At 42.7% G+C, this 24953-nt stretch overlaps 1 protein-coding gene across 1 annotated transcript in view; it reads right to left on the bottom strand.

Annotated features, from left to right (window-relative positions):
* Positions 1 to 24953, bottom strand: part of LOC117522987 (cilia- and flagella-associated protein 46) — a 316276-nt gene that overhangs the window by 70387 nt on the left and 220936 nt on the right. The window contains exons 42-44 of the mRNA XM_034184405.1: positions 15860 to 16042; positions 4755 to 4925; positions 1296 to 1393 (exon numbers count right to left, since the gene is read on the bottom strand). Of these exons, the coding sequence (XP_034040296.1) occupies positions 1296 to 1393; positions 4755 to 4925; positions 15860 to 16042 (452 nt within the window). The remainder of the gene's footprint in view (positions 1 to 1295; positions 1394 to 4754; positions 4926 to 15859; positions 16043 to 24953) is intronic.

Raw genomic sequence — 24953 nt, 5'->3', positions numbered from 1 at the left:
TTCCAAGGTGCGGAGCCGAGTCTCTAATTCGCCCAGCCTGGCCTCCAAAGCTACGAATAAGCTACACTTATTACAAGTACCATTACTGCTAAAGGAGGCCGAGGAATAACTAAACATTTCACACCCAGAGCAGAAAGTGCGGGAGAGACAGGAGAAGCCGCCATGCTAAACCGGCTAAGAGCTAGTAGCTGCGCTAAGCTAGCGGATTCCTAAAAACACACAAAGTGAATAATGTGTAAATAATTTAGAGGTGATTCAGCAGAGGGAGTGCTTTAGTTAAGGCACGTGAAGATTACACTGTGAAACAAATCATTATCTAGTTAACTAGATCAATCTAACTGCGCAGATTAAACAGCTAACAGATACAGCAAAACACCGCTGTGCTCCGGAACAGGAAGTGATACAACACCGCAGTGAGAGCCAACCACCAGTAGAGTAGGAGACTGCACATGCGGGGTACAGAGAGGCACATAGTGGCACCTTCATAGTGGATACGTGATAGATCAAAACGTGGGTCATTCTTCAAATAATCACCCCACACCCATGCGTGGCTCCTTCTTCAGCCTTCATTATTCGGTGGGACTGAGGCTTAAGTGTTGCCACCATGTGGTACAAGAACTTTGAATTATGCTTGATTTTATTGATCAAATCAGAGTAATAGGCCAGCTTTGTAGCCAGTAGTGCATGCTTATAGTCTAGAATTGCATAATTTGTATGCTATTCTATGTTGTTATTTTTAATATCTGCAGTTAATGTGGTCATATGGCGATTTATGCCACTAAAAGTGTCATATTGTTGTTGGAACATGAAAAATTTAATCTGGCATGGTTGAAAACCTCAAATTTGATACCAAGTTCACACAAATAAAATACGTAACAATATTTTGTGAGATGCAAAGTGCGATGCAGTCTTAGATTTCACCATGCTGTAAAACAGATTCATTGTGATAGAAGCATGTCTCAGCAAAAAAGTAATTTCAGTAGGTCATTTTGGCAGCCATTTCTGAAAATTGCCACCACTTTGGATTTTCAAGTGGCCAACTGACCAGATTAGTTGAGTGCTATCTTGGGAATCATCATGCCATATTTGTTGCTTGGTATCAGAGCAGTCGGAGGGAACCCACGCAAACACATGGAAAACATGCAGGCTCCACCCAGAAATGGCCACAGGACCTTCTGGCTGTGAGGCAGCAACCACTAAGCCACTGTGGCTCCATACACACATACATGTTAACATAAATATATACACTTCAAAATTTACATAAAAACCTGCGATGAAACAACAATACAGTTTACCCATTTTTGGAGTGTTGAAGTAGCAGGATCTTTATGTTTGGTGGAATCTCGGTGAGAATGTTTAGGTGGTCGGGTTTGATGACCAGATGGCTGAAGGCCTGCACAACACACTTAAAAATGTACCAATAAATATGTACAAAATTTAAGTGATGTTAACTTGAGTACATCTCCACTGATGTGGTAACTAACAAAAGTAAAAATGCATGCTTGTTGTCATTTAATAATAACATCAACAACAACATCAATAATAAAACAAAAAATCAAATCAAATCAGATGGATTTAAAAAAATATTCATCCTTCTTTTTATCATAAGTAAGAAGAAATGCAATCCACGTCATAACATCAAAATGTCATAATAAATGTATGTTAAATTTTTTAATGTTGGATATGGCCCTGAGTTTCACACATCTGTACACAGCACTCTACTTCCCCACTACGTTTGTCTTCTTTGTATTTTTAATGAAGCTTTGCTTGGGTGTGTGGTGATAAGTGAACAGCGTTCTCCAAACTAAACATTTTGATATGGACAACTTCCTTTATTTATTCAGGAAAATCAAGGAAATGGTACTGTATTCCCCAATCAGAGGTGTAGGAGTTAGGGCTCTATATCCTTTCTCAAAACTCTACACAATATGTATCATTAGATGTCCGATACTCTCCAACAACTCCTGGGGGAAACCTCAGCATGTCCCAGAGAACAGCCAACCTGGTCTCACGGCAAGTCTTGATTCAGCAGCACAAAATATACATTAATCTATTGGTTCATGATATTTTGACGAAAAGCACCTCATTTTCGTCACAGCAGTACAAATTCATTCTAATTTTTCCGTGATGGCTGCACGAAATTAAAGTGAAGCGGGGGGGGGGGTCGGTTGGTTATGGTTAGGGTGGGGGGAAAGAGTAAGATTAGGTTATGGTTAAGGTTAGGGTCGGGGGTAGGAGTAGGGTTAGTAATATTGTGTTAAAAAAAGTCACAAAAATTTGACTCATTTCGTCACGGGAGCACGAACAAAAAAATGCAAGACTGGGCTGGAATAAAAGTTAAGTGCATCAAATTAGATTTAGATTAGATCATATACAACTTCATTGATCCCTTGTGAAGGCTCCCTCAGGGAAATTGAGGTTCCAGCAGCATTGTATAGCAGCACACAGGGTAAGAAGCACACAGAGTATCAAATGTGAAAAAAAGAAAAACAGCTTGCAAATATAAATACAAATACACAATATAAATACCAGACATACTGCTCAATACCGGTTTACTGGCAACTACTGTTCCTCTCATTCTCATTCCTGACCAATATCTTCCTGTTACTTCTCCTCCCCCCGAGTGAGGAGTTGCACAGTCTGATGGCCTGAGGGACAAAGGAGTTTTTCAATCTGCACCTGAGAAGGAGCAGTCTGTGGCTGAAGAGGCTCCTCTGGTTGCTGATGACAGTGTGCAGAGGGTGACTGGCATCATCTATAATATCCAGCAGTTTGTCCAGTGTTCTCTTCTCTGCCACGGTCACCAACTTCATGACAACCACAGAGTTAGCCCGCCTGTTTGTCCAGCCTGGATGTGTCCTAGGGACTGGTAAAACATCCACAGGAGTTTCATGCAGATGTTAAATGACCTCAACCTCAGAATGTACAGCCTGCTGAACAGTTCAGTATGCTTTATTCATTTTAGATATGTCAGAGCTGGAAGTAGCAAGCAGTTAGTCTACTGTTTCAGCACCATCTCCTAGTTGGAAAAGCTGTCAACACTGAGGGGTGGTGGCCAAGTGGTTAATGCGCTTGGTTTCAGTGCAGAAGGCTCCGGGTTCAAATACCACCCCTGCCACATTTCTCCATATAATGTGGAGTTGCGTTAGGAAGGGCATCTGGCATAAAACCTGTGCCAATTCAACATGCAGATCCACCTTGGATTTGCTGTGGCGACCTCAAGTGCAAACAAGGGAGCAGCCGAAGGGACTTACTTTACTGAGATTTAGAAACATAATTATGCTTTGCTTTTCTTTCAAACTCAGTCCTCGTCCTTTGACTCTGTTAGCACAGAGCAGACAGTAGATAAAAGCAGAACAGTGGTGTACTTGTGGTGTGTTTAAAAAAAAAAGAATGAACACATAAAATAAAAAGACAAACTCACACTTACCTTTTTTTTCTCTATCCTCTTTCTGAGGATGGCACGAGGTAAAAGCAGGGATAAAACTTTCTTAACTCTCAATCAGGTAGTGCGTTCCTCATAAATATGCAAGTTCTCCATTCTTCCTGCTCACAGACTGAGTGGGGTAGGGCAGGGGCTTATCCAGATGGAAAAATGATCACAATAACCCCAACACCCTTAGGCTAAAGGTCCATTTTGAAGACATTGTATATACTACAACTATCAATAATAATAATATTTTAACAACTAAAATGTTTATCAATATTACTCTGTTGTACTACAGTTCTGCACCAAGTGGTAGTGATGAGCCATATAAAAATATATTTACTTAATATAACTTTTCTGCATAAAGTGGGATGTCTAAGCATTTTAAGCAATGTCTAAGGTAGGGCACAAGTGGGTCTGTTTGGGGTTATAGCTTTAAATTCAGGTCAGTTATGGTGAGGGAAAACATAAATAGGAAAATAATTAATAGCCTTGGGGTTAGTAATCTCACCTACTGTTTGCCCATGCCGAGCTTCCAGACCCACTGACCTCCAAGAACAATTCTGCTCACCACCTAGACCTTTGCACTCTTTGAATGCTTATTTTAATCAAAGCTTTGAGTCTGTCTGCATTATGAGGTGCAATTCATACATCTGCATCACATTAAGTGATTTTAAACTGAGCCCAATGAATTCCCTGTCCAGTCCAACAACCATATACAGCACCTTGACTGACTCAAGCATTACAAAACATTAGCACTGCTGCTAGTATTACTAACTGCATCAGTTTCCAACCAAAAATTTCCTGCATTTTTTTTCCCCCATTTTACACCCGGTCAACAAATACCAACCTCCCAGACACTAATTTGGACTTTTTTGTTGCTTGAAAAAACAAAACCACATTGATTCAATGCTGTAAAAATACCTCCAAGTAAGGGAGGTCAATTTATATGCTAATTGTAAAAACATAAGTTAGAACTTACAAACACTGGTTCAAAAAAGACAGAATTTCCTTGACCTAAGCATGTCGAAGGCTGTATTTCTGTAGCATATAGCTAGTTATGTTAACAAATTCATTAATAAAGCAACATTTACCTTGTGCCTATTCAGATACTCAGCACTTGCAACATGAAAAAGCTGCTGTAATTTTGAGGAAAAAGTGATTTCCACATTGCAGTGGTTAGTATTGTGATGTGGAATCTTATTTTACATTCAGGCCAAGCACCACACCATAACCACTATTACAGTTTGTACCATAAAGGAATTTTGCTGAGCTATACATGACAGTATCCATAAATCTTTAATGGAGAAGTCTGATCACCCAGTACCTTGGAGAGGCTGTTGAGGGAGTCCTCTGCCCCTTTCAGCATGCTGCTGGGCCTCTCCTCCTGTGACAGGAGTTTTCTCTGGAGGCTGAGCAGTGCTGAAAGCTGGGATGCACTGGGGTCAACACAGGCAACACTTAGGACTTCAGCCATCACATCAACACTGCAACAGCTCTGGGAGAAAAAAATGCACCATAATTAGAATTTTATCAATGACAACCTGTTGAAGACCACCAGGAGAAGCTGTAGGATGGATTGTGTTGGGTAAGGGGTCTCCTGTAAGATATGTCACTAAAATAATTACATGTTTCGGGTGTTTAATTATTATAACAATTTAAGAAAGACATAATGTACATTGTACACATAAGTTTTAAAATTAATTATATTCACACCGAAATGGCATATGCTGCCATGGAAACACTGCATCATCTGCAAATTAAATGAGGTCAAACCCGGTGACGGCCACCTCTTTGAGCGGCTGTTAGCTTTGACATGCAGATTTATGCTTCTACGTTTTATAATAAAAGGCAGCAGGAAAAAGCAGGACACACTGGCACAACAAATTGTGCAGCAGTACTGAAATCAAATTTGTGCAAGTGTCAAGGTCATGTTCGCTATTAGTGGGTGAACAATCCAATGCTTGGTGAATTCTGCATCATGATGATAGGAAGAGCCAACACTGAAGGATCAAAAGTGGCATCGTCATGAACGCTTGGCCGCCACAAGCCAGTAATCCCTGTTGTAACTTTTCTAACACTTCCTACTTAAACCCAAAAAGTCAGAAAATTTATGGAGGGAGTTGAAAGTCTGTGTTGTCCAGCGACAGCCCCAAAACATCACTGCTCTAGAAGAGATGTGCATGGAGGAATGGGCCAAAATACCAGCTATAGTGTGTGCAAACATGGTGAAGACCTACAGGAAACATTTGACCTCTGTCATTGCCAACAAAGATTATGTTACAAAGTACTGAGTTGAACTTTTGTTATTGACCAAATACTTATTTTCCACCATAATTTACAAATAAATTCTTAAAAATCCTACAATGTGATTTCCTGGATTTTTTTCTCATTTTGTCTCTCACAGTTGAAGTGTACCTATGTTGAAAATTACAGACCCCTCTCATCTTTCTAGGTAGGAGAACCTGCACAATCAGGGACTGACTAAATACTTTTTACCCCACTGTATGTCATTAATGATATTCACATTTTCCAGTTTGCAGCAAAATTATTAACGGTTCGTGAATATTCACAGTTTGCATAAATTTTCATTAACATTTGCGGATAATTCACAATTTGCAGCAGATTCACGTTTCGGGCATCAACAACCTTGAGGCTACTTCTGTTGTGATTAAGCATTATATAAATAAACAGAACTGATTCCGGTCAGCGCACAGATTCTTTAAATGTTAAATGTGAATCTTCCAAACAAATATACCTCAGCAATGTGAATCTTTAATAGAAGAGAAAAACAAAGATACAGTCATTGGCATTAGGAGAATGGAAGTGATGGATAAGGAAGACAGATTTAACAAGCCTGAACAAGTATTGTATGGTTTAACCCGATGCTGATATGTGTTTTTACAGGTCATGCGTCTCATATGTCAGGGTTCCAGGTAGTAATTAAAATGATATCAGGTATCCACATGGTGACTAAAATGGTTGGCAGTGTAACCAACTTTTTAATTTGCAACCTTTTTTTTTTTGGTCACTTGCCAGAATTGTGGATCCCCACAAGGGCTAACATGTTTTGTTTGTTGAACTGTCGTCTCCTCTAGTGCTTGTTTGTCCTCATGTTTGCAGAAAATGATGTACTGCTTCCAAAACATAAAACTCTCTGCAGTCTTGTTATTGTGTGACTGAAGTGAGCTTTATGAATAGAAACAATGGCTGAAGACTGTTTAACACCAGCTTTTGCTGACTGTCCGCTGAACCCTCATAAGGCATATAAAGCACACACCTCATTGTGAAGGGTAAGGTATTAGTACATAAAACAACATTATTTGGGGCACAACAAAAATTACAGCAGTGTGTGGAAAATGTACCACGGGTGTTTCCCCAGCCAACACTCAAATCCTGGCTACCATCTAGTTCCAACAGAACCATTTTTCCACTTCAGCCTTGATTGACTAGAGGAATCGTCCAGCCCTCTAGGGGTTCAGGGTTTAGATTATTCTCCACTTACCTCCATCACCCACCATACTGTCCCGCTCCATCTCATTACACCATGAGGAGATGCACTTCTATGCATTCTCCTTCTCCACACCTGTAGTTTTAGGACACTCGTGGTTAAACCATCATAACCCATCCATCGAATGGTCTACTGCTGCGGTAGAGTGAGAGGTACAACTCCCTCTGTCTGTGATCCACCTTTCCCACCAGTCAGTCCCACGCTCCCTTCTTTGTTGAAATACCTGTGCATTTGTCTCAGATTCCTGCAGTTTATCATGACCTTGCTCCTGTCTTCAGCAAAGACAGGGCCCTATCACTACTCCATCAATTTGCTTCCTGGAACCAGTCTACCATCCAGCAGGTTATTTAATCTACCCATCATTAATCATGTAGCCCTCTTCCCCCTTGCTGGGTGCTGGCTTCTTCTTTGTATGGAAGAAGGATGTCACCATCCGTCCTTATATTGACTACAGAGGTTTGAACAACATAACCATAAAAAACAAGTATCCTCTTTCCCTCCTCAGTTCCACCTTCAAAATCTTACATGGGTTCTCTGTAATGCCCATCATTTGGTCTGTATGAAGGAGGAAGATGAGACCCCTCTGGGTAGTTTTGAATATGTGGTAATGCCCTTTGGGCTTACCAATGCTCCTGCAATGTTCCAGGCCCTGGTTAATGATGTACTGCATGATTTCCTGGACTGTTTTGTGGTCATCTATCTTGATGACATCCTCATCTTCTCAAAATACTTAGAAGAACACCAGGTACATGTTCGTCAGGTTCTCCAGCGGCTGTGGGAAAACAGGTTGTCCATTAAAGCTGTAAAATGTGCTGTCCATCTGCCATCTTTCTCATTCCTGGTGTTCATTATTGCACAAGGGCAGCTACAACCTGACCCTGAGAAAATCCGTGCCGTAGCCGAATGCCTGACTCCCACAAATCTCAAACAACTGCAGCGTTTTACTGCAAATTCATATTCAACTACAGTCAGGTATCCTCACCACTCACAACCCTTACATCGCAGAAAACACCATTTAGTTGTATACCTGCCGCCACCCAAGCCTTTACGTGCTTTAAACATCTGTTCACCACCACTCCCATACTCGTTCAGTCGGACCCTGGTCGCTAGTTCTCTGTAGAGATCGATGCCTGTGATAGTGGGATCGGGGCAGTCCTTTCGCAGAGCAGGTTTGATAACCATTTACGCCCTTGTGCCTTCTTTTCACGCCGCTTGTCCCCAGCTGAGAAAAATTACAATGTTGGCAACCAGGAAATGTTAGCCATTAAGGAAGCTTTGGAGGAGTGGCATCACTGGTCAGAGGGATCTGCTATACCATTCATCATTTGGACTGATCACAAAAACCTCACATACGAGGTCTGTTAGAAAAGTATCGGACCTTTTCATTTTTTGCAAAAACCTGATGGATTTGAATCATGTGTGCTTGCATGAGCAAACCTTGAACCTTCGTGCGCATGCGTGAATTTTTTCACGCCTGTCGATTGTGTCATTTGCTGGTAAGCAGCCTTTGTGTGAGGACATGTGTAGTGCTCTCGTCGGATTTTCATTACAAGGAAAATGGCGGAACTACTGCATCAAATTTTGCCAGAAACTGGGCGACAACCAGGTGGAAACAATTTGGAAGATTCAGACGGCTTTCTGTGACGATACTATGGGCATCACACAGATTAAAGAGCAGTACAACTGGTTTAAAGACGTCCGCACAACGGTGAAGAGCAAGCCACGCTCCGGTCGACCTTCAACATGCTGAAATGACCAGATCATTTCCAAAGGGAACGCTGTGGTGATGCGGGACCATCGTGTGACTGTCCGAGAAATTGCGGAAGAGGTGGACATCAGCACTTTTTCGGCACATTCCACTGTGACAGAAGATTTGGCCATGAAAAGAGTGGCAGTGAAATTCATGCTGCTGCTGACAGCGGAGCAAAAGCGCCTCCGTGTTGAAGTCTCACAGGACATGCTGTGACATGCCCACCTCTTCCACAATTTCTTGGATAGTGACACGACTGAAAAGTCACCGAAAGCCGTCTGAATCATCCGAATGGTTTCCACCTGGCTGTCGCCCAGTTTCTGGCAAAATTTGATGTGGCGCTGCTCCAGTCGTTCCGTCTTTTTCCTTGTAATGAAAATCCGCAGCGCACACTACACATGTCCTCACACAAAGGCTGCTTACCAGAAAATGATGCAATCGACAGGCGTGAAAAAGTTCACGCATGCGCATGAAGGTTCAAGGTTTGCTCATGCAAGCACACGTGATTCAAATCCATCAAGATTTTGCAAAAAATAAAAAGGTCTGATACTTTTCTAACAGACCTCGTACATACAGAATGCAAAGAGACTCAATGCCCATTAAGCCAGGTGGGCCCTGTTTTTTGAACGTTTTAACTTGTCCATCACCTACAGACCTGGATCCAAAAACAACAAACCGGACGCCCTTTCCCAACACTTCTCCACCAATACAGATCTCACAACAGGCAACATCACACCAACATCCATCATTGTAGGGAACCTTACCTGGGAAATCAAACAGCATATCCCAGATGCTCAGAGACAACATCTGGACCCAGGTAGGGGACACCCAGTTTGGCTCTTTATTCCTCCTTCCATAGTCTCTCAGGTATTACAGTTCTGTCATTGATCAAAACTCACCTGTCAACGTGGAATCAACCGAACTTCAAACACTGTCAAGACTGTCAACTGTCAAGACAGTTTCTCTCTCAGTTATCTTATAATGTGATCACAGCTAAATTGGAATCTGATCGTGACATGGAAGTGGTGCGTGCATTTGTGGACACTGGCTCTGATGCTAATTTGATGCTATTCTCTCTTGCCAGGTCCCTGCACCTTAAATTGTTTCGCCTCTCACCACCCCTGGTGGTCAGGGCAGTAGACAGCCATGAGCTTGGCCAAATCACTTACAGAACTCAGTCAGTCCGTCTCAATATCAATAAGAACCATGTGGAAACAATCAGTTTCTTTGTTCTCGACAAGATGACTCACTCCGTAATTCTGGGGCATCCCTGGCTGCAACTTCACTGTCCAAGTTTCAATTGGGTTAATGGTACAATTACGGGATGGAGTTCTTCATGTGCTGGAAAGTGTCTAACCAACCCCACAGCACAGTCTTCGTCCATGACTTCAGATTTAACAGGGGTTCCAGTTTGTTATCACGATTTAGCTGCAGTGTTTAGCAAGGTTAAAGCTAAATCACTTCCACCGCATCGCGCTTATGATTGTGCCATTGATTTACTACCAGGGGCCAGTCCCCCAAGGGGGAAGTTATATTGTTTGTCTGCACCTGAATGCACAGCCATGCAGGAGTACATCCGGGAGTCGCTAGACGCGGGGTTAATTCGGTCATCATCATCTCCAGCCAGGGTGGGGTTTTTCTTTGTGGAGAAGGATAAGACATCAAGGTTTAAATGACATTACTGTCAAGAACCGCTACCCCTTGCCGTTAATGTCTTCTGCATTTGAGTCACTAGAGGGAGCCAAGGTATTTACCAAATTAGATCTTTGTAACGCCTATCATCTGGTTAGAATCAGACAGGGGAATGAGTGGAAGGGGCTTTTAACCCTGCTACTGGGCATTACGAATATGTAGCACCATGGCCTCGATTCGCCCTAATTAAATAAAATACATTAATGTTGTCTCAACAAAAAAAAACCCTGAGTTTTCAACTGGAGACAAATCCAGATGACAGCTTGATCTTCTCTCCCAACCTTGATACTCACACAGCTCATGCCCGTTCCGTATTGCAAATACTCCTACAAAAGGAGTTGTATGTCAAGGCAGAAAAGTACAAATTTCATAAGTTTACGGTGTCATTTTTGGAGTTCATAATTTCGGAGGGAAGAGTTCAGATGGACCCCGACAAGGTACGTGAGTGGGCGGTGCCCAGTAGTCGCAAGGATGTTCAGAGATTCTTGGGTTTTGCTAACTTTTATCGTAAATTTATCTGAAACTTTAGTTCCGTAGCGGCCCCACTTTACAATGTGACCTCATCATTATGGACGTTCAAGTGGACTCCGGAATGTGATGAGGTCTTTAGGGTCCTAAAGAAATGGTTTACTGAAGCCCCCGTGCTATTCCTTCCTGACCCCGCTCGGCATTTCGTGGAGGAAGTTGATGCTTCAGATATTAGGTTGGGAGCAATCCTGTCTCAGATGTGTGCCACCGACAGATGGTTGTATCCGTGTTCCTTTTTGTCACGTAAATTGTCAGCCGAGGAGAGCAATTATAGCATCTGTGACTGGGAACTGTTAGCGGTCAAGGTGGCGTTGGAGGAGTGGCAACACTGGCTCGAGGGGGCACAGATGCCATTCCTAGTTTACACAGATCATAAGAATCTGGTTTATTTACAGTCAGCTAAATGTTGAATGCCCGTCAGGCTTGTTGGGCCATATTTTTTAGTCATTTCGACTTCGTCATTACTTACTGGCCCGGATCGAAGAATGGCAAACCTGACGCATTAGCCAGGCAGTACGATGACTCTGACGCTCCTGCTGATCCGGGTAACATTTTACTAGCTTTTTGCTTTGTCTCCACCATTATGTGGGAGATTGAGTCTCGGGTTAGGGCTGCACTTGTAACCGAATCAATTCCTGCAGACTGTCCTACCGGGAAGTTGTTCGTTCCAGGATCCTTTAGGGGGGAGGTAATTGAGTGGGGACGTAGTAATCAGTTTTCCTGCCATCCGGGTATTAAGAAGACCTTGTTCGTCCTCCAACAGCGATTTTGGTGGCCGCATATGATTAAGGATGTCACTGAATTTGTGAATGCCTGTCAGGTCTGTGCCATGCACAAGTCTTCAACGCGCCCTCCTGCTGGTTCTTTGTTGCCATTGTCTATTCCAAGACAGCCATGGACACACATTTTTTTGGACTTCGTCACCGGCCTCCCTCCTTCCATGGGTCATATGGTAATACTGACTGTTGTAGATCATCTGTCCAAGATGTGTCATTTTATACCATTGCCTAAACTGCCTTCTTCCAAGGAGTTGACGGAGGTTATGGTGACTAATGTTTTTTGTTTGCATGGTTTTCCGCAGGACATCGTCTCCGACCGGGGTCCACACTTTGTTTCGGTTTTCTGGAGGGAATTCTGCCATCTCCTTGGGGCCACCTCCAGCTTAATATCTGGATACCATCCTCAGGCTAACGATCGGACCGAACGTTTTAAGCAAGAGCTAGAAAAGAATCTTAGAATCCTATGTTTACAACACCCATCCACCTGGTCATCACTGTTATCATGGATTGAGTTAGCACACAACAGTCTTCCGTCTGCCTCCTCTGGGTTCTCTCCATGTCGTATTTGGTCACCAGCCCTCCTTATTTTCTCCTACATTTCTGCAATCCCCGGTTCTGTCAGCTCTCAGTTTAGTCATGCTCTTTACAAGGCAGCGGCTGACTGTAAACGATCAGCAGCTCCAGCCTATTCGATCAGGCAGAAGGTCTGGTTGTCTATCCGCCATTTACCTCTCCATGGGATGTTGCGTAAGTTGTCTCCTAGGTTTGTTGGTCCGTTTCCCATCACTAAAGTCATTAATCCTGTTTCTGTTCAGCTCCGGTTACCCAGCTCCATGCGCATTCACCCTACTTTTCATGTCAGTCACGTTAAGCCAGTTAGGTCTAGTCCTTTGGTTGACTGGGAGGGTTACAGTCCCAAGAAGCGGTCTTGGGTCCCCTCCTGTTTTATTTTGGACCCCGGTCTCATTCATGATTTTCATTCGGCCAATCCTGCTGCTGCTCCTGGGCTGTCTGGAGTTGACCCTTGGGGGGGTACTGTCAGGATTAGGGTTTGTTTGCTGTGCTTCTTGTCTTGGTTTGTTGGTTCTGTTATGTTTAGTCTCTTGTTGGGGCTTTTCTGTTGGGTCTGTCTGTCCCTTTCTCTCTTGTCTGTCTCTGCTGACTCTTGGTGGTGGGCGTTTCTCTCTCCCTCTGGTCACGCCCTCCTTCTGGTTCATTCCACGCACACCTGTTCCTAATCAGCACCTCATCACCCCAGATTGATGCGCCTAGTTCCTTCTGTCCAGCTCTTTGCCTTTGCCTGATGTTTTTGATTTTGATATTCTTGTTGGACTGCTTTACTGTGTACCGGGCCCCGTTTACTGTTTCAGTAAACAACTTTTACCTACAGAACTTATTGCCAGAGTCCTGCATTTGTGTCCAGCTGAACCAGTTATCCAGACATGATACCCACTGGTCTTTCCATCCTCTCCCGGTTCCACACCATTCCTGGTCTCACGTTAGTCTGGACTTCCACCATCCAATGGGCACACAGTGGTGCTCACCATTGTGGACCGGTTCTCGAAAGCAACACACTTTGTCCCCCTCTCCAAGCTCCAGATGGCCCAAGATACCACTGACTTCCTAGTCCACAACATGCCTTCCATCTGCATAGCATTTCTTTGGACATCGTGTCAAATCGTGGCACCCAGTTTACATACCAAGTCTAGAAGGAGTATTGTTCAGCTTTGGGGGCCACAGTTAGCTTGTCTTCTGGGTTCCACTCCCAGTCCAATGACCAGGTGAAAGCGGCCTACCAGGAATTGGAGTGTGCACTCTGCTCCAATACCGCCAAGGTCCCTGCGGCTTGGAGTGACCATCTACCCTGGATAGAGTATGCTCATGACTCCCTCATGTGCACAGCCACCGAGTGATCCTTGGGCTATCAACCACCATTATTCCCAGACCATGAAGAGGAATTGGGAGTGCCCTCTCTCCAGGCGCACCTTTGGCGTTGCCACAGTGTCTGGGCTACTGCCCATTCCCCCTTATTGGGAACTATGGCCCGGGCTCGCGATCATACAGACTGCCACTGGCCCCTGGCCCTGTGCTACTATCCCAGAGAGGAGGTTTTGCTATCCTCTGCTGACATCCCACTGCGGACAGAGTCCTGCAAGCTGGCCCACGGTTTCTGGGACACTTTGTGGTGGACCGGATAGTTAATCCTGTAGAGGTCCACCTATGCCTTCCAAGGTCGCTTCGGATCCATCCTGTCTTCCATGTCTCCCACCTGCAGCTGGTCTGGAACAGCCAGCCGAGACCCCTCCTCCTGCCTGGGTCGTGGATGGTCATCCGGTCTGGACTGTTCAGCACTTCCTGGATGTGGGCCATTGGGGTCGGGGCTTCCAGTGTCTTGCTCATCTGGACATGCCAAATGTGTTGCTTGGGGCTCCCATTAGGGGGCGGGGGGAATCCTGTTGTGGTATGGGTAATCGGTCTGGGCTCAATTTCTGTTTGTCTCCACCTCCCTTCTGTGTTTCTCTGCCAGTGGAGCTGACTGACTACACCTGTAGCTGTGGCACACCTGCATTGATTAGCAGTGTCCTATTTAAGCTTGGGCTGAACTGGAGGATGCCACCAGATCTTGGAATTGGTAACCTGGCCTCACAATTGTTTCCTTGATGCCTTAATTTGTATCTCTTTGTGTTTTTTCTGGAGTATACTCTGTTTGCTCATCACTGTGTTTTTTCCCTTCTCTTGAAGTCTGCAGCCGCCACTTGCTCCACTGGCTCATCTGGCAATCTGCACCTGTAGCCCATCCTCCAGTGACTTCACCTCCTGGTCTCCACCTCATAAGCATATTTACAGTAAATTGTTAGCTTTATGTTTTTTCATGAAACCTGACTGATTGTATTTAAGTCTGTTTCCAGTTTCCAGTCACAACAGGAACACTTGGTTTTTCACACATTTTAATTTGTTTATGTCATTTCAAATAAATAAATAAATAAAAATAAAATAAAAAAAACATTCTAAAATTATCTTCCATAAATTAAACTTATAGCAAATGTCTTCCACTTGATAAAAATTAATTAAAAATATAAAAGCCAACATGATGATGGGTTGCATAACTAATGGAACACTTTGGTATAATACCTGTAAATCCGGTTTTTTGGGGGTTTTTTTTTGCCAGTTTTCTTCAGATAAGTCAGGGGATGGATGCATAAACATTTCCAAGTTACTGAATATGTCATGGACTGTATTTCCATTAATTATAAAGAGATACAAACAGCATGGCACTCTATGGTAAGTCTGTACGGAGTAGACAATTCTCAAAAACGAATGACTGTGCAAGAAGGAGAAGAGTAAGGAACGGCACCAAGACACCCAGACAACCCAGAAGAAGTTATAGGCTTCTGTGACTGTGATTGGAGAAATTGTGCATCGTGCATGTTCTGCATTTTGTATCACCAGTGATACAGCTTCATGATGAAGTGCTATAGAGGAGGATTTTCTTAAAAAGTAGACCTGAAAGTCCAGCTATAATTTGACAGAACGTACGTCTGAGATGCAAGTCTAGATTTGATGTTTTGGTGAAAGAAAATCCTCCTCACTCTATACAGTGGAAAGGACGCCAGTCTATCACAGGGCCACATAATAAGACTAAGTAATAGCAATATAGCCTTTATTGTCATTGTACATACATACAATGAAATGTCTTATTTACCCATCCTTAACCCATCCTACTTATAGTTATACAAAATCCAACCACTAGGAGCAGTGGCCAGCCACAGTCCGGCACCTGGGGACCAACTCCAGATGTAGAAATACTGCCTTGCCCTTACCAAAAAATAGTACTGATAAGTATATAAAAAGTAAACTAGAAGTATACTTGAAACATACTTGCATATACTACTTTTTGGTAAGGGTGGTCAGGGGCAGGGAAAGGAGCAGACCCTAAATAAGCATGTCTTTGTTTGTGAGAGGAAACCAGAGTGCCCAGAGGAAACCTACAGAGACACAGGGAGAACATGCAAGCTGCACACTAAAGGGGGAGGGGGGGTGAAACCTTCTTTCTGTAAGGCATCAGTGCTAACCATTAAGCCACCTGCAGCTCCTCATATCGAGACAAAGTCAGGGTTGCAGTGCATGTGTGAAAGTGGCTATACAGTTGAACTGAGTCTAGGACACATTACCTGAAACAGAGCCAGATGTTGGCCAGCCACTGTGGTATCAAACTGGCCACAACACTCCAGCCTGTTGATGGAAGCATCAGCCAAGATGGATGACGGCAGCTTGTGTTGGAGACACAACCCAATGGCCTGGTCGAGTGTTTCATTGGCCGCAGTTAACAGATGCTCTGTCTGACACCTCCTCTGCTGCACAATAACAGTACATGCACACACATTACTTTAGTGAATATAGCATTATTCAAGTGAATGTAAATAGTGTAAAAGCACATGGGCAAGCATTTTATCAAATCCAATTTTGACTCACAGTTAAAATACACAAATACCCAAGTATCATAACTGTACACAACTGTACTAATTACAATTTGTACAGCTATTTGTAAGCTTTAGGCTCCATGTCCATCTAAAGTCATGCAGGTTAGGTGAATTGGAAAATTTATAATTGCCCAGGGGCCTCATGTCCAAAAACGTGTGGATTTCCGACCGAAACATGGCGTACGGCAAAACCCAGAACCTGGCGTAAGTACAAAAAAAAAATTCAGATGTATCAAAGTGTGCATAGGCATGGACCCATGCATGTTCGGTTTGTACATCCCAATCAACGTGGAACTGAGCATGTGCACATGCACCAAACTCTCCCTTGCCACACCTTCATTTGAATATGCAAATTTATTCAAATAGTTTGGTTGTGTCGTGCTGACAGTACCATAAGTGTGTTGTCGGATTGATGGCATCTGCCATTGTCTCTGTGTTGTTGTGTGTAAAAATGAAAGAACTTTTAGAAAAATGTGCAAAAACAATGAAAGCTTTGGCTCGGTCACTGTTCTCTCAAGCAGCTCAATTGAATTAAAGTAAATATAAATAATGAATAAACAAAGTAAATTGAAAATTAAATGAGTGCATTTGTGTATGTAAATGCTTAGCTCTAAGCAGCATACACACACTGAAGTAAAAAGATACTAGGTGTGTGGCAGCTGAGAATGTGTAATGCTAATGTAATGCTAATGGACACAGCGGGATCTGCTCTGTCCATTGGCATTACACACACTTTTTATTGACAAATACTGAACACAGTTGGGGGCTTGTTAAGAGGCTCTCAAGTTCCACCATCAAGACAAAGAAAACATATTAATAATAACAACAAAAAATATATTTGAATGCGCACATGCCCAAATATGCCCCCTCTGGTTTTTGTTTCCGAACAATTACACGGATAAACTATTAACCACCAAGCAGTCATCTTTTGCGCGCCGTGCCAGCCTCCAGCCTGATGTGCATTTGCGTATCACATATGATTTGAACGTTGATGGAATGAAAATGTTTCTTATGAACAAAAACAAATTCATCATGTGATGGCGCCTTTAGTGCAACATGTGTGCAGTCAATAGCTCCAATTACATTAGGGAAAACAGCTACCGCTGCAAAATGCGGTATAATGTTGGTGTGTGATGTATATTCATTCGAAAAAGACTGCTTTCCACACAGCTGGCATGGCTCAGGGCAAGGTTGACTGGCACACACCTGACCGATCACTGAGCTCCCGCTGGAATGCCCCTGATGCCAGGATGCCCAGCATGGTCAGCACCTGTGGGGGCATAGACAACCCTGGCTCCTCATGGTATTGTGCTCTGGGCCGGCTGAGTTCAACTCCAGTAACAGTGGCCTTGGTAATGAAAATCGGTTAATGAGCCAATTATCATCTAACGCAGCCACTGTTAATGCCATTTTACGCATCATTCTGTGCGTGATTTTACAGTGGGGTAAAAAAGTATTTAGTCAGCCCCTGATTGTGCAAGTTACCCTACTTAGAAAGATGAGAGAGGTCTGTAATTTTCATCATAGGTACTTCAACTATGAGAGACAAAATGAGAAAAAAAAAATCCAGGAAATCACATTGTAGGATTTTTAAAGAATTTATTCGTAAATTATGGTTGAAAATAAGTATTTGGTCAATAACAGAAGTTCAACTCAATACTTTGTAACATAACCTTTGTTATCAATGACAGAGGTCAAACGTTTCCTGTAAGTCGTCACCAGGATGGCACACACTGTAGCTGGTATTTTGGCCCATTCCTCAATGCAGATCTCCTCTAGAGCAGTGATGTTTTGGGGTTGTCGAAGGGCAACACAGATTTTCAACTCTCTCTACAAATTGTCTATGGGGTTGAGGTCTGGAGACTGGCTCGGCCACTCCAGGACCTTGAAATGCTTTTTACGGAGCCACTCCTTCATTGCCCGAGCGGTGTGTTTGGGATCATTATCATGCTGGAAGATCCAGCCATGTTGCATCTTCAATGTTCTTACTGATGGAAGGAGGTTCTGGCTTAAAATCTCATAATACGTGGCCCCATTCATACTTCCCTTAACATGGATCAGTCATCAGCATTCTTCTTCCTCCAAACATGAGTTTAGTTTTTACCAAAAACTTCTATTTTGGTTTCATCGGACCACATGATATTCTCCCAATCCTCTTCTGGATCATCCATATGCTCTCTGGCAAACTTCGGACGGGCCTGGACATGTACTGGCTTAAGCAGGGGGACACACCTGACACTGCAAGATTTCAGTCCGTGTCTGCGTAGTGTGTAGCCTTTGTTACTTTGTTCCCAGCTCTCGGCAGTTCATTCATCAAGTCCCTCCGTGTAGTTCTGGGATTTTTGTTCACCATTCTCATGATCATTTTGACCCCACAGGATGAGGGCTTGCATGGAGCCCCAGATCGAGGGAGATTATCAGTGGTCTTGTATGTCTTCCATTTTCTTACAAGTGCTCCCACAGTAGATTTATTCACACCAACCTGCTTGACTACTGTAGATTCACTCTTCCCAGCCTGGGACAGGTCTACAATGTTCTTCCTGGTGTCCTTCAACAGCTCTTTGGTCTTGAGCATGGTTGAGTTTGGAGTCTGACTGTTTAAAGCTGTGGACAGGTGTCTTTTATACAAATAACAAGTTCAAACAGGTGCCATTAATACAAGAAACAGCTGGAGGACAGAAGAGTTTCTTAAAGAAGAAGTTACAGGCCTGTGAGAGCCAGAAATCTTGCTTGATGGGGGTGACCAAATACTTATTTTCCACCATCATTTACAAATAAATTCTTTAAAAATCCTACAATTTGATTTCCTGGATTTTTTTTCTCATTTTGTCTCTCACAGTTGAAGTGTACCTATGTTGAAAGTTACAGACCTCTCTCATCTTTCTAAGTAGGAGAACTTGCACAATCAGAACTTGCTGACTAAATACTTTTTTGCCCCACTGTATATCCACCCGTATAACTGCAAACAGGTGGGTGTATTAAATGTTCATCACTGTGTCTCTGATGTGCACATCACTCTGATGACTTGTTTTCACACTATTAACGGTTCCCTGCATTACCTCGACATGTCAGCGGTAGCAAAATAGCTGTAGAAAGGTGCGTATGCCAGCCAGGAGTGTTGTGTGGCATTTCCACGGCCATTTCACTTTTGATACATCTGAACATGAGCATGGAGAAAGAAGAGGATCATATTTAACGTGGGTAACCAACGAAAGCACGAAGCTTGTTTGCAGAAGGGCCCACGGCACGTGTCTCTCCCTCCTCCCCAGCACCGATGTTAAGAGTGCCAGTTGGGAGCGTGGCTGTGATCGGGAAGCAAACCCGAGTCCCTGGTGTCCCAGTCCAACGTGCAAGCTGTTACGCCACCACCTCCCTTGGCATATGTCACGTTTTTGTGTGTATGCAAGCTTTGTACATGAGGCCCCAGGTCTCCCTTGCAAAACAGATCTTGATTACAATGGGACTAACCTGGTTAAATAGAGGTTAAATGAAATGAAATGTCCATATCTCTTTTTTTTTGGTTTCTAGGTGAAAAAGCACTGAAATAACACCCAGATAAGCTTCATCCAAGCAGTTTCAGCATTTTCAGTCGGCGAGGGATGGTCCTTCTGATATTTGTTTTCTGATATCAACAAAACAACTAATGACTACCTTATAATATACAAATACCAAAAGTACTCACCCTCAGCAAAAAAACAAAAACAACAAACAAAAAAAAAAAATGTGTGCAATCGGCTATTACAGATGAGCTTTTGTGTGTGTGTGTGTGTGTGTGTGTGAAATCAGCAAAAATAACCCTCCTGTTTGCACAAGAAGGTGCTGCAGTTACATCATGGTGCTTTTCTGAAAAATTTCACAATTAGAAGCGTTCTGAGATGGTGCACAAAAATATATCCACTCTGAAAAGAAGTGCTGGGTTTTGGTGTTGATTCCTGGAGACAGCTGCATGCACTCTGTTCTCATTTAGAGCAATTGCAAAGAAAGGTGCTGGCAATTAGTTAGTAAATTACCGTCAAAACTGTCTCCACCCCAACGTGCAAAAGTTTGGACTGCCAACGCGAGATCTGAGTAAATTAGAGATCTGAGTAAGCACAGCATAATCAATCCCTCTTCTCATAATGTTTTCCACTGCTATTCAGTGGTGGGCACAGTTCAGTAATCCGCCAACCACTAATTATCAAAGATAATGTTTTCATTATCGGATTAGCTTTTCAGATAACTTTGAAAACCATTATCGGACTAATTATTAATTCTTCCAATAAGTTTTGGTCAGATAATTTTTAGCCTGCTAATGTATGTTTGCAGACGTGGTAAACAAAGCTGAATAGTTACAAACATTTATAAGTCTAAAATCAGTTGAGTGTCTACCTGTTAAATGTTTTAGTAGATGTGCAGTTCTATTTTCCATAAACAGAGGAAAGCTGGCTCTAGAAGAAACCGCTCTATCTTCTGCAGGTAAAAGAGAACTGGTCACAGAAAAGCAAAAAAAGCTAATTTCTTTTGATCCCATACTGATACGCTGGCAATATCACCCAAGTCATCCAGAGGCATACAGTTTTAACTAATTTTGGACAAGTTATTTAAATTAACATCACGTCTGAAGTTTTATACAGTGAAAATATGTTTTTGTTTTAAAGTAATGCACTAATTTTGAAGGTTTTAGTGTGGATATGCTGTCTCCAGGTGCATTATGGGTAGTCTCAGTACATTCATGACAGATAAAATGCATTTGAGACACTCTGATGAGGCTCCACACGAACAACAGCATTAAACTCTTTGTATATTGTGCCTAAAACTCTTGTGAATATATTTTCTGGGTTTATAGACATTGTTATTGTGTTTGTTTTATGTAAAAATTCCAGAAGAAGCTCAGGTTGGTTCTCCATTATTTTCAATTGGAATCATTGCAATCGATTCCTGTTTGCTATTTAGAGTCCTGCTTGTGTCAAACACTGTCTGTCGTCTTTGTTCCAGAGTAATATGCCTGAAACTCAGTTTGCGTTTATTAAATTCCATGCATCTTAAACGTAGCAGACACGGATTATCTGGAATTTTGTTTTGGCAAGTTTTCACGGTCTCTACTGCCATCTACTGCCCAGTAGTGTTCATGGCAGTATTCGCCCTAAAGCTGGGCAGACACTCAAACTGCTCAAACTGTATGACAAAACAGCACAGTGTAAAAGTACAGAGCGCACGATTTATGTTCACACTATACGGTCCGATGCTCTGATGCGATCGGACTGCTCACATTGTACGTTCAAAAACCACACGTCGGACTCGTGTTTCCAGAAGCAAATCATAAACAGAAGCTTTTTTTTCAAACTTTATTTACTTTTTTAAACTCTCGATGGGAGACATCAAAGTTTAAAAAAACATACAAGACTTTACATGAGTTGAAGAAAGGAGGGAAAAGAAACAGAAGCTGCTCTCCCAAAGAGATAGTCACTGTTTATGCTCTCTCCAATTCCGCATCAGTGTTTGCACATGCACAGTGCGAGAGGTTGGACGCTTGTGGCACTTCAGCAGCGGGATACCCTCACGACGGCCGACCAGAATATCAAACAGGTTTGATTTTCATCTGACCATACGATTGCCAGTCAGGAGGTGGTCGTGAGAGGTTAAATGCAGCTCATTAGTCCATGTGTCCTACATGATGCAGGACGCACAATTAAGCTGAAATTCCTGCATGAGTGAAAAATAGGGTGAAAAAGAGCGAAAACTCACACAGTATAAGCCCAGCTTAAGTACTGAGCGTCTGGGCACCAGTAGTTGGCAGTGTTCTGTTTATTTTGACACCGGTTATATTAGACGGTTATCTAATTACAACTTGGCTTTTTTTTTTTTAAATGCCTATTTTTTACAAATAAAAAAATGGCATATTTTACAAAAGCACATTTATCTGTAAACACCAACACATGACACACCTCACATTAATGTGTTGATTTACATAGAATGAATAAGTCAACCAATTAGTGTTAGTGGAGGCACATTTTACCCATAATTCCTTTGGCATCTGTCTGTGTTTGTTACAAAACTTCAGAATTAGTGCATTATTCAACATTAAAAGATATATGTTATATTTTAACTTTTTACAAATAACAGAATGGACATTAATGCAGTTATTCTATCAGTATTAATTTTATTTATAAACTAAACCATAAGTCAGCACTGCTTTATTTTCCAAGACCTCCGCCTCACGGCAACGCTGTTCCTGAGTAGAGTTGAGCTTTGCTGCTGGAAGCTATGTAGTAAACAGGAGCTTCCAGCAGTAGGCAGGGCGCTCAAAGACAGAAGTGCTGACTCATTGTTTGGGTCTGTAGTCACCTTTAATGCTACCAGAAACAATCGTGGTGTCAAAACTCAAAATCAGCTTGTTAGTAGTTGCAATTGTACCAGAGACAATACCGGAAGTTATCGAGTATCTGTGGCTTCCGATAAATTTTTGGGTGGTTTATCGGTTTAGCTTTATAAAAGATAACTTTTCAGTTTGCTGATTATCTGTTGTCGAAGCTAATTTTTTGGTTAGCTGTGCCCACCACTGCTGCTATTCCATCCTGTCCAAATGCATTTCAGCTTTTGTTCAATCTTTTCCTTTATTCGTTATTCTTCTTACTGTTAGATCCCCTTCAACAGGAACCAGGCTGACTGAGGCCGATGCGGCTAAAATGGCCATAATCCAGACACAGTCAGGAGGGAAATAGATGTGCAGACTGGGCAGATCCTGTCCAGACTGCCTTGTCCACACCTGCACAATCACAGCCAAAGCGTATTTCGACAACAGTTAGACGACACAGACTGGTGGCAGACGGTACCAAGACCATAAATAAAGTGCTCAGACTGCCCAATGTCCAAATGTCTGGGTGGCAAACACCGGACCGGAGTGGGAGCCAGCGCTGTGTCCACCCTTTGCACAGGACCTGCCAGTACTGGACATCGGAGTACAACCAACGTATGGACCAGACCCTCAATACACCAGAAAAAAAAAAACAAAACAAAACATTAAGAGCTCTCCTAATCCCCCAGCTCACGGTGTGCAGTTAAGCGTCCCGTATGGCAGCATCCTGACATTGGTATGGATGAATGTAAAGCATGACTGCAAAATGCTTTGAGCTTGTGATTCAGATGGAAAAGTGCAATATCAATGTAGTGCATTTACCATTTAGAAAATATCTAAATTGAGCATTTGTACATATTTTAAATCCACAGCTTTATCTTCTTTTTTGCTGACAGCATAAATGTCTCTGCCTCAGAAGTCTGCAATTTACAGCCCATCTGAAAATGCAATCTCATGCAACAGTATCAACTGGACATGTTTAATGTTTCAAAATATTGCCACACAAAAAATAAACTGTAATCCTTCTCCAGATTTTATGGGAACAACAGATCTCTCTGTGCTGACTTTCAATAACAGAACTATGCCGAATCCTCAGTTTGCCGTGTGGGAGATTTGAGATGTGAACAAGTAGTACAAATACCTCAGATTAGAGCTGAGTTTGACATGAGGTATGTATCTGAAGTGCGGTACTTTTGGCAGAGGTCATCCTCGGCTCTTGTCTGCTTGATTCAAAGTTTTCCTTGTTCTCTAAATTCTTCCTCTCCAGAGGAGTACCGGTATTTTTGGATTGAGACCCAGCCTCCTGCTACAGGCCATTAGTTCAAGATCACAGAGCATGGGTCATGATAAGTTTACAATCCCCTTTTGATCAAAGAAGATGAACTAAGCTTTATTTGTCTTAGTTAATATGATCACATCCCATGTTTCCATCAGAGTATGCTTCTCATACCATGCTGAACTTCTTAAATGCTACTCATTCATTACATTCCCTCATATTAGCCTGTAATTCTGTAGTGATTGTTTGAAATTAAATAGTTTCTTGACTAGAAAATATCTTGAGGACCCTGTTATTCACTCAGCACAAAGCAGCACAGCAAATGTTCATGCTTTATTTAAACTTAAAGAAGTTGTCATTTTCAGAACCATCACCCTTGTTCCCTAAATAACAATACAACTTAGTCTTCTATGGGTATGTCAGTCTGAAAATAAGGTGTGGTCAGGTGCAGAGCTGGTTCTTTCCCATCTTCCTTTAGGGTCTCTTCACACATAGTACAAATGTGGCTGAACTGCGCACAAAGCAGGAATCGTATTCAATATGGGTAAAATTGGAGCTGCCTCCAACACCTCGTACACCTGTTGCTACAACTATTTGTGCACACCAACAGCTGAAAGACAGGGTGTGCCCTGTGAGAGCCCGTTCAGTCCCTTTCATGGCAGGTGTCAGCCAAATTCCAGGTGACACACACAAACATCTAACACCGCTATCTTGGCACTTGTGTGGCCATTCACGCTCTTAGCACAAAAATAGTGAGCAGACAATCACTTCCGAGCTGGATGTGAAATGTCTAAGCGCCCCCAAGAGTGTGGCGTTGCAAAACAGCAACGCACATGTGGCGTGCCAGAGTGCTCCCCCGCAACACATGTGCCATGCATGTGAATCGCTTATGTGTTGTGCTCCCATCCGCCACGTTTTGCGGATGGTGGTGGTGGTGGTGGTGGTGGGGGGGAATAGCAGTAAAAATAACTAAAAACAATGAACACATAACACAGGAACAGAGAATTTGAAGCAAAAGCAGTGTTCTGGTTGTTCTGTTCTGGCTGATAACGCAGCTGGGCATCGTTTCACTTTTGTTTTTGATTGCCAGGTATGTGCATTATAAGTATGCCAGTTGCCAGGTCTGCACTTTATAAGCCATGCATGCCAAGTAAGCCATTTCATCTTGTTTTTTG

This window comes from Thalassophryne amazonica, chromosome 13 (genome assembly GCF_902500255.1).
Source record: "Thalassophryne amazonica chromosome 13, fThaAma1.1, whole genome shotgun sequence".
In the NCBI taxonomy this organism is placed as follows: Eukaryota; Metazoa; Chordata; class Actinopteri; order Batrachoidiformes; family Batrachoididae; genus Thalassophryne; species Thalassophryne amazonica.
Note: the sequence above shows the minus strand (reverse complement) of the source record. Positions and strands in the feature narration are given on the sequence as shown.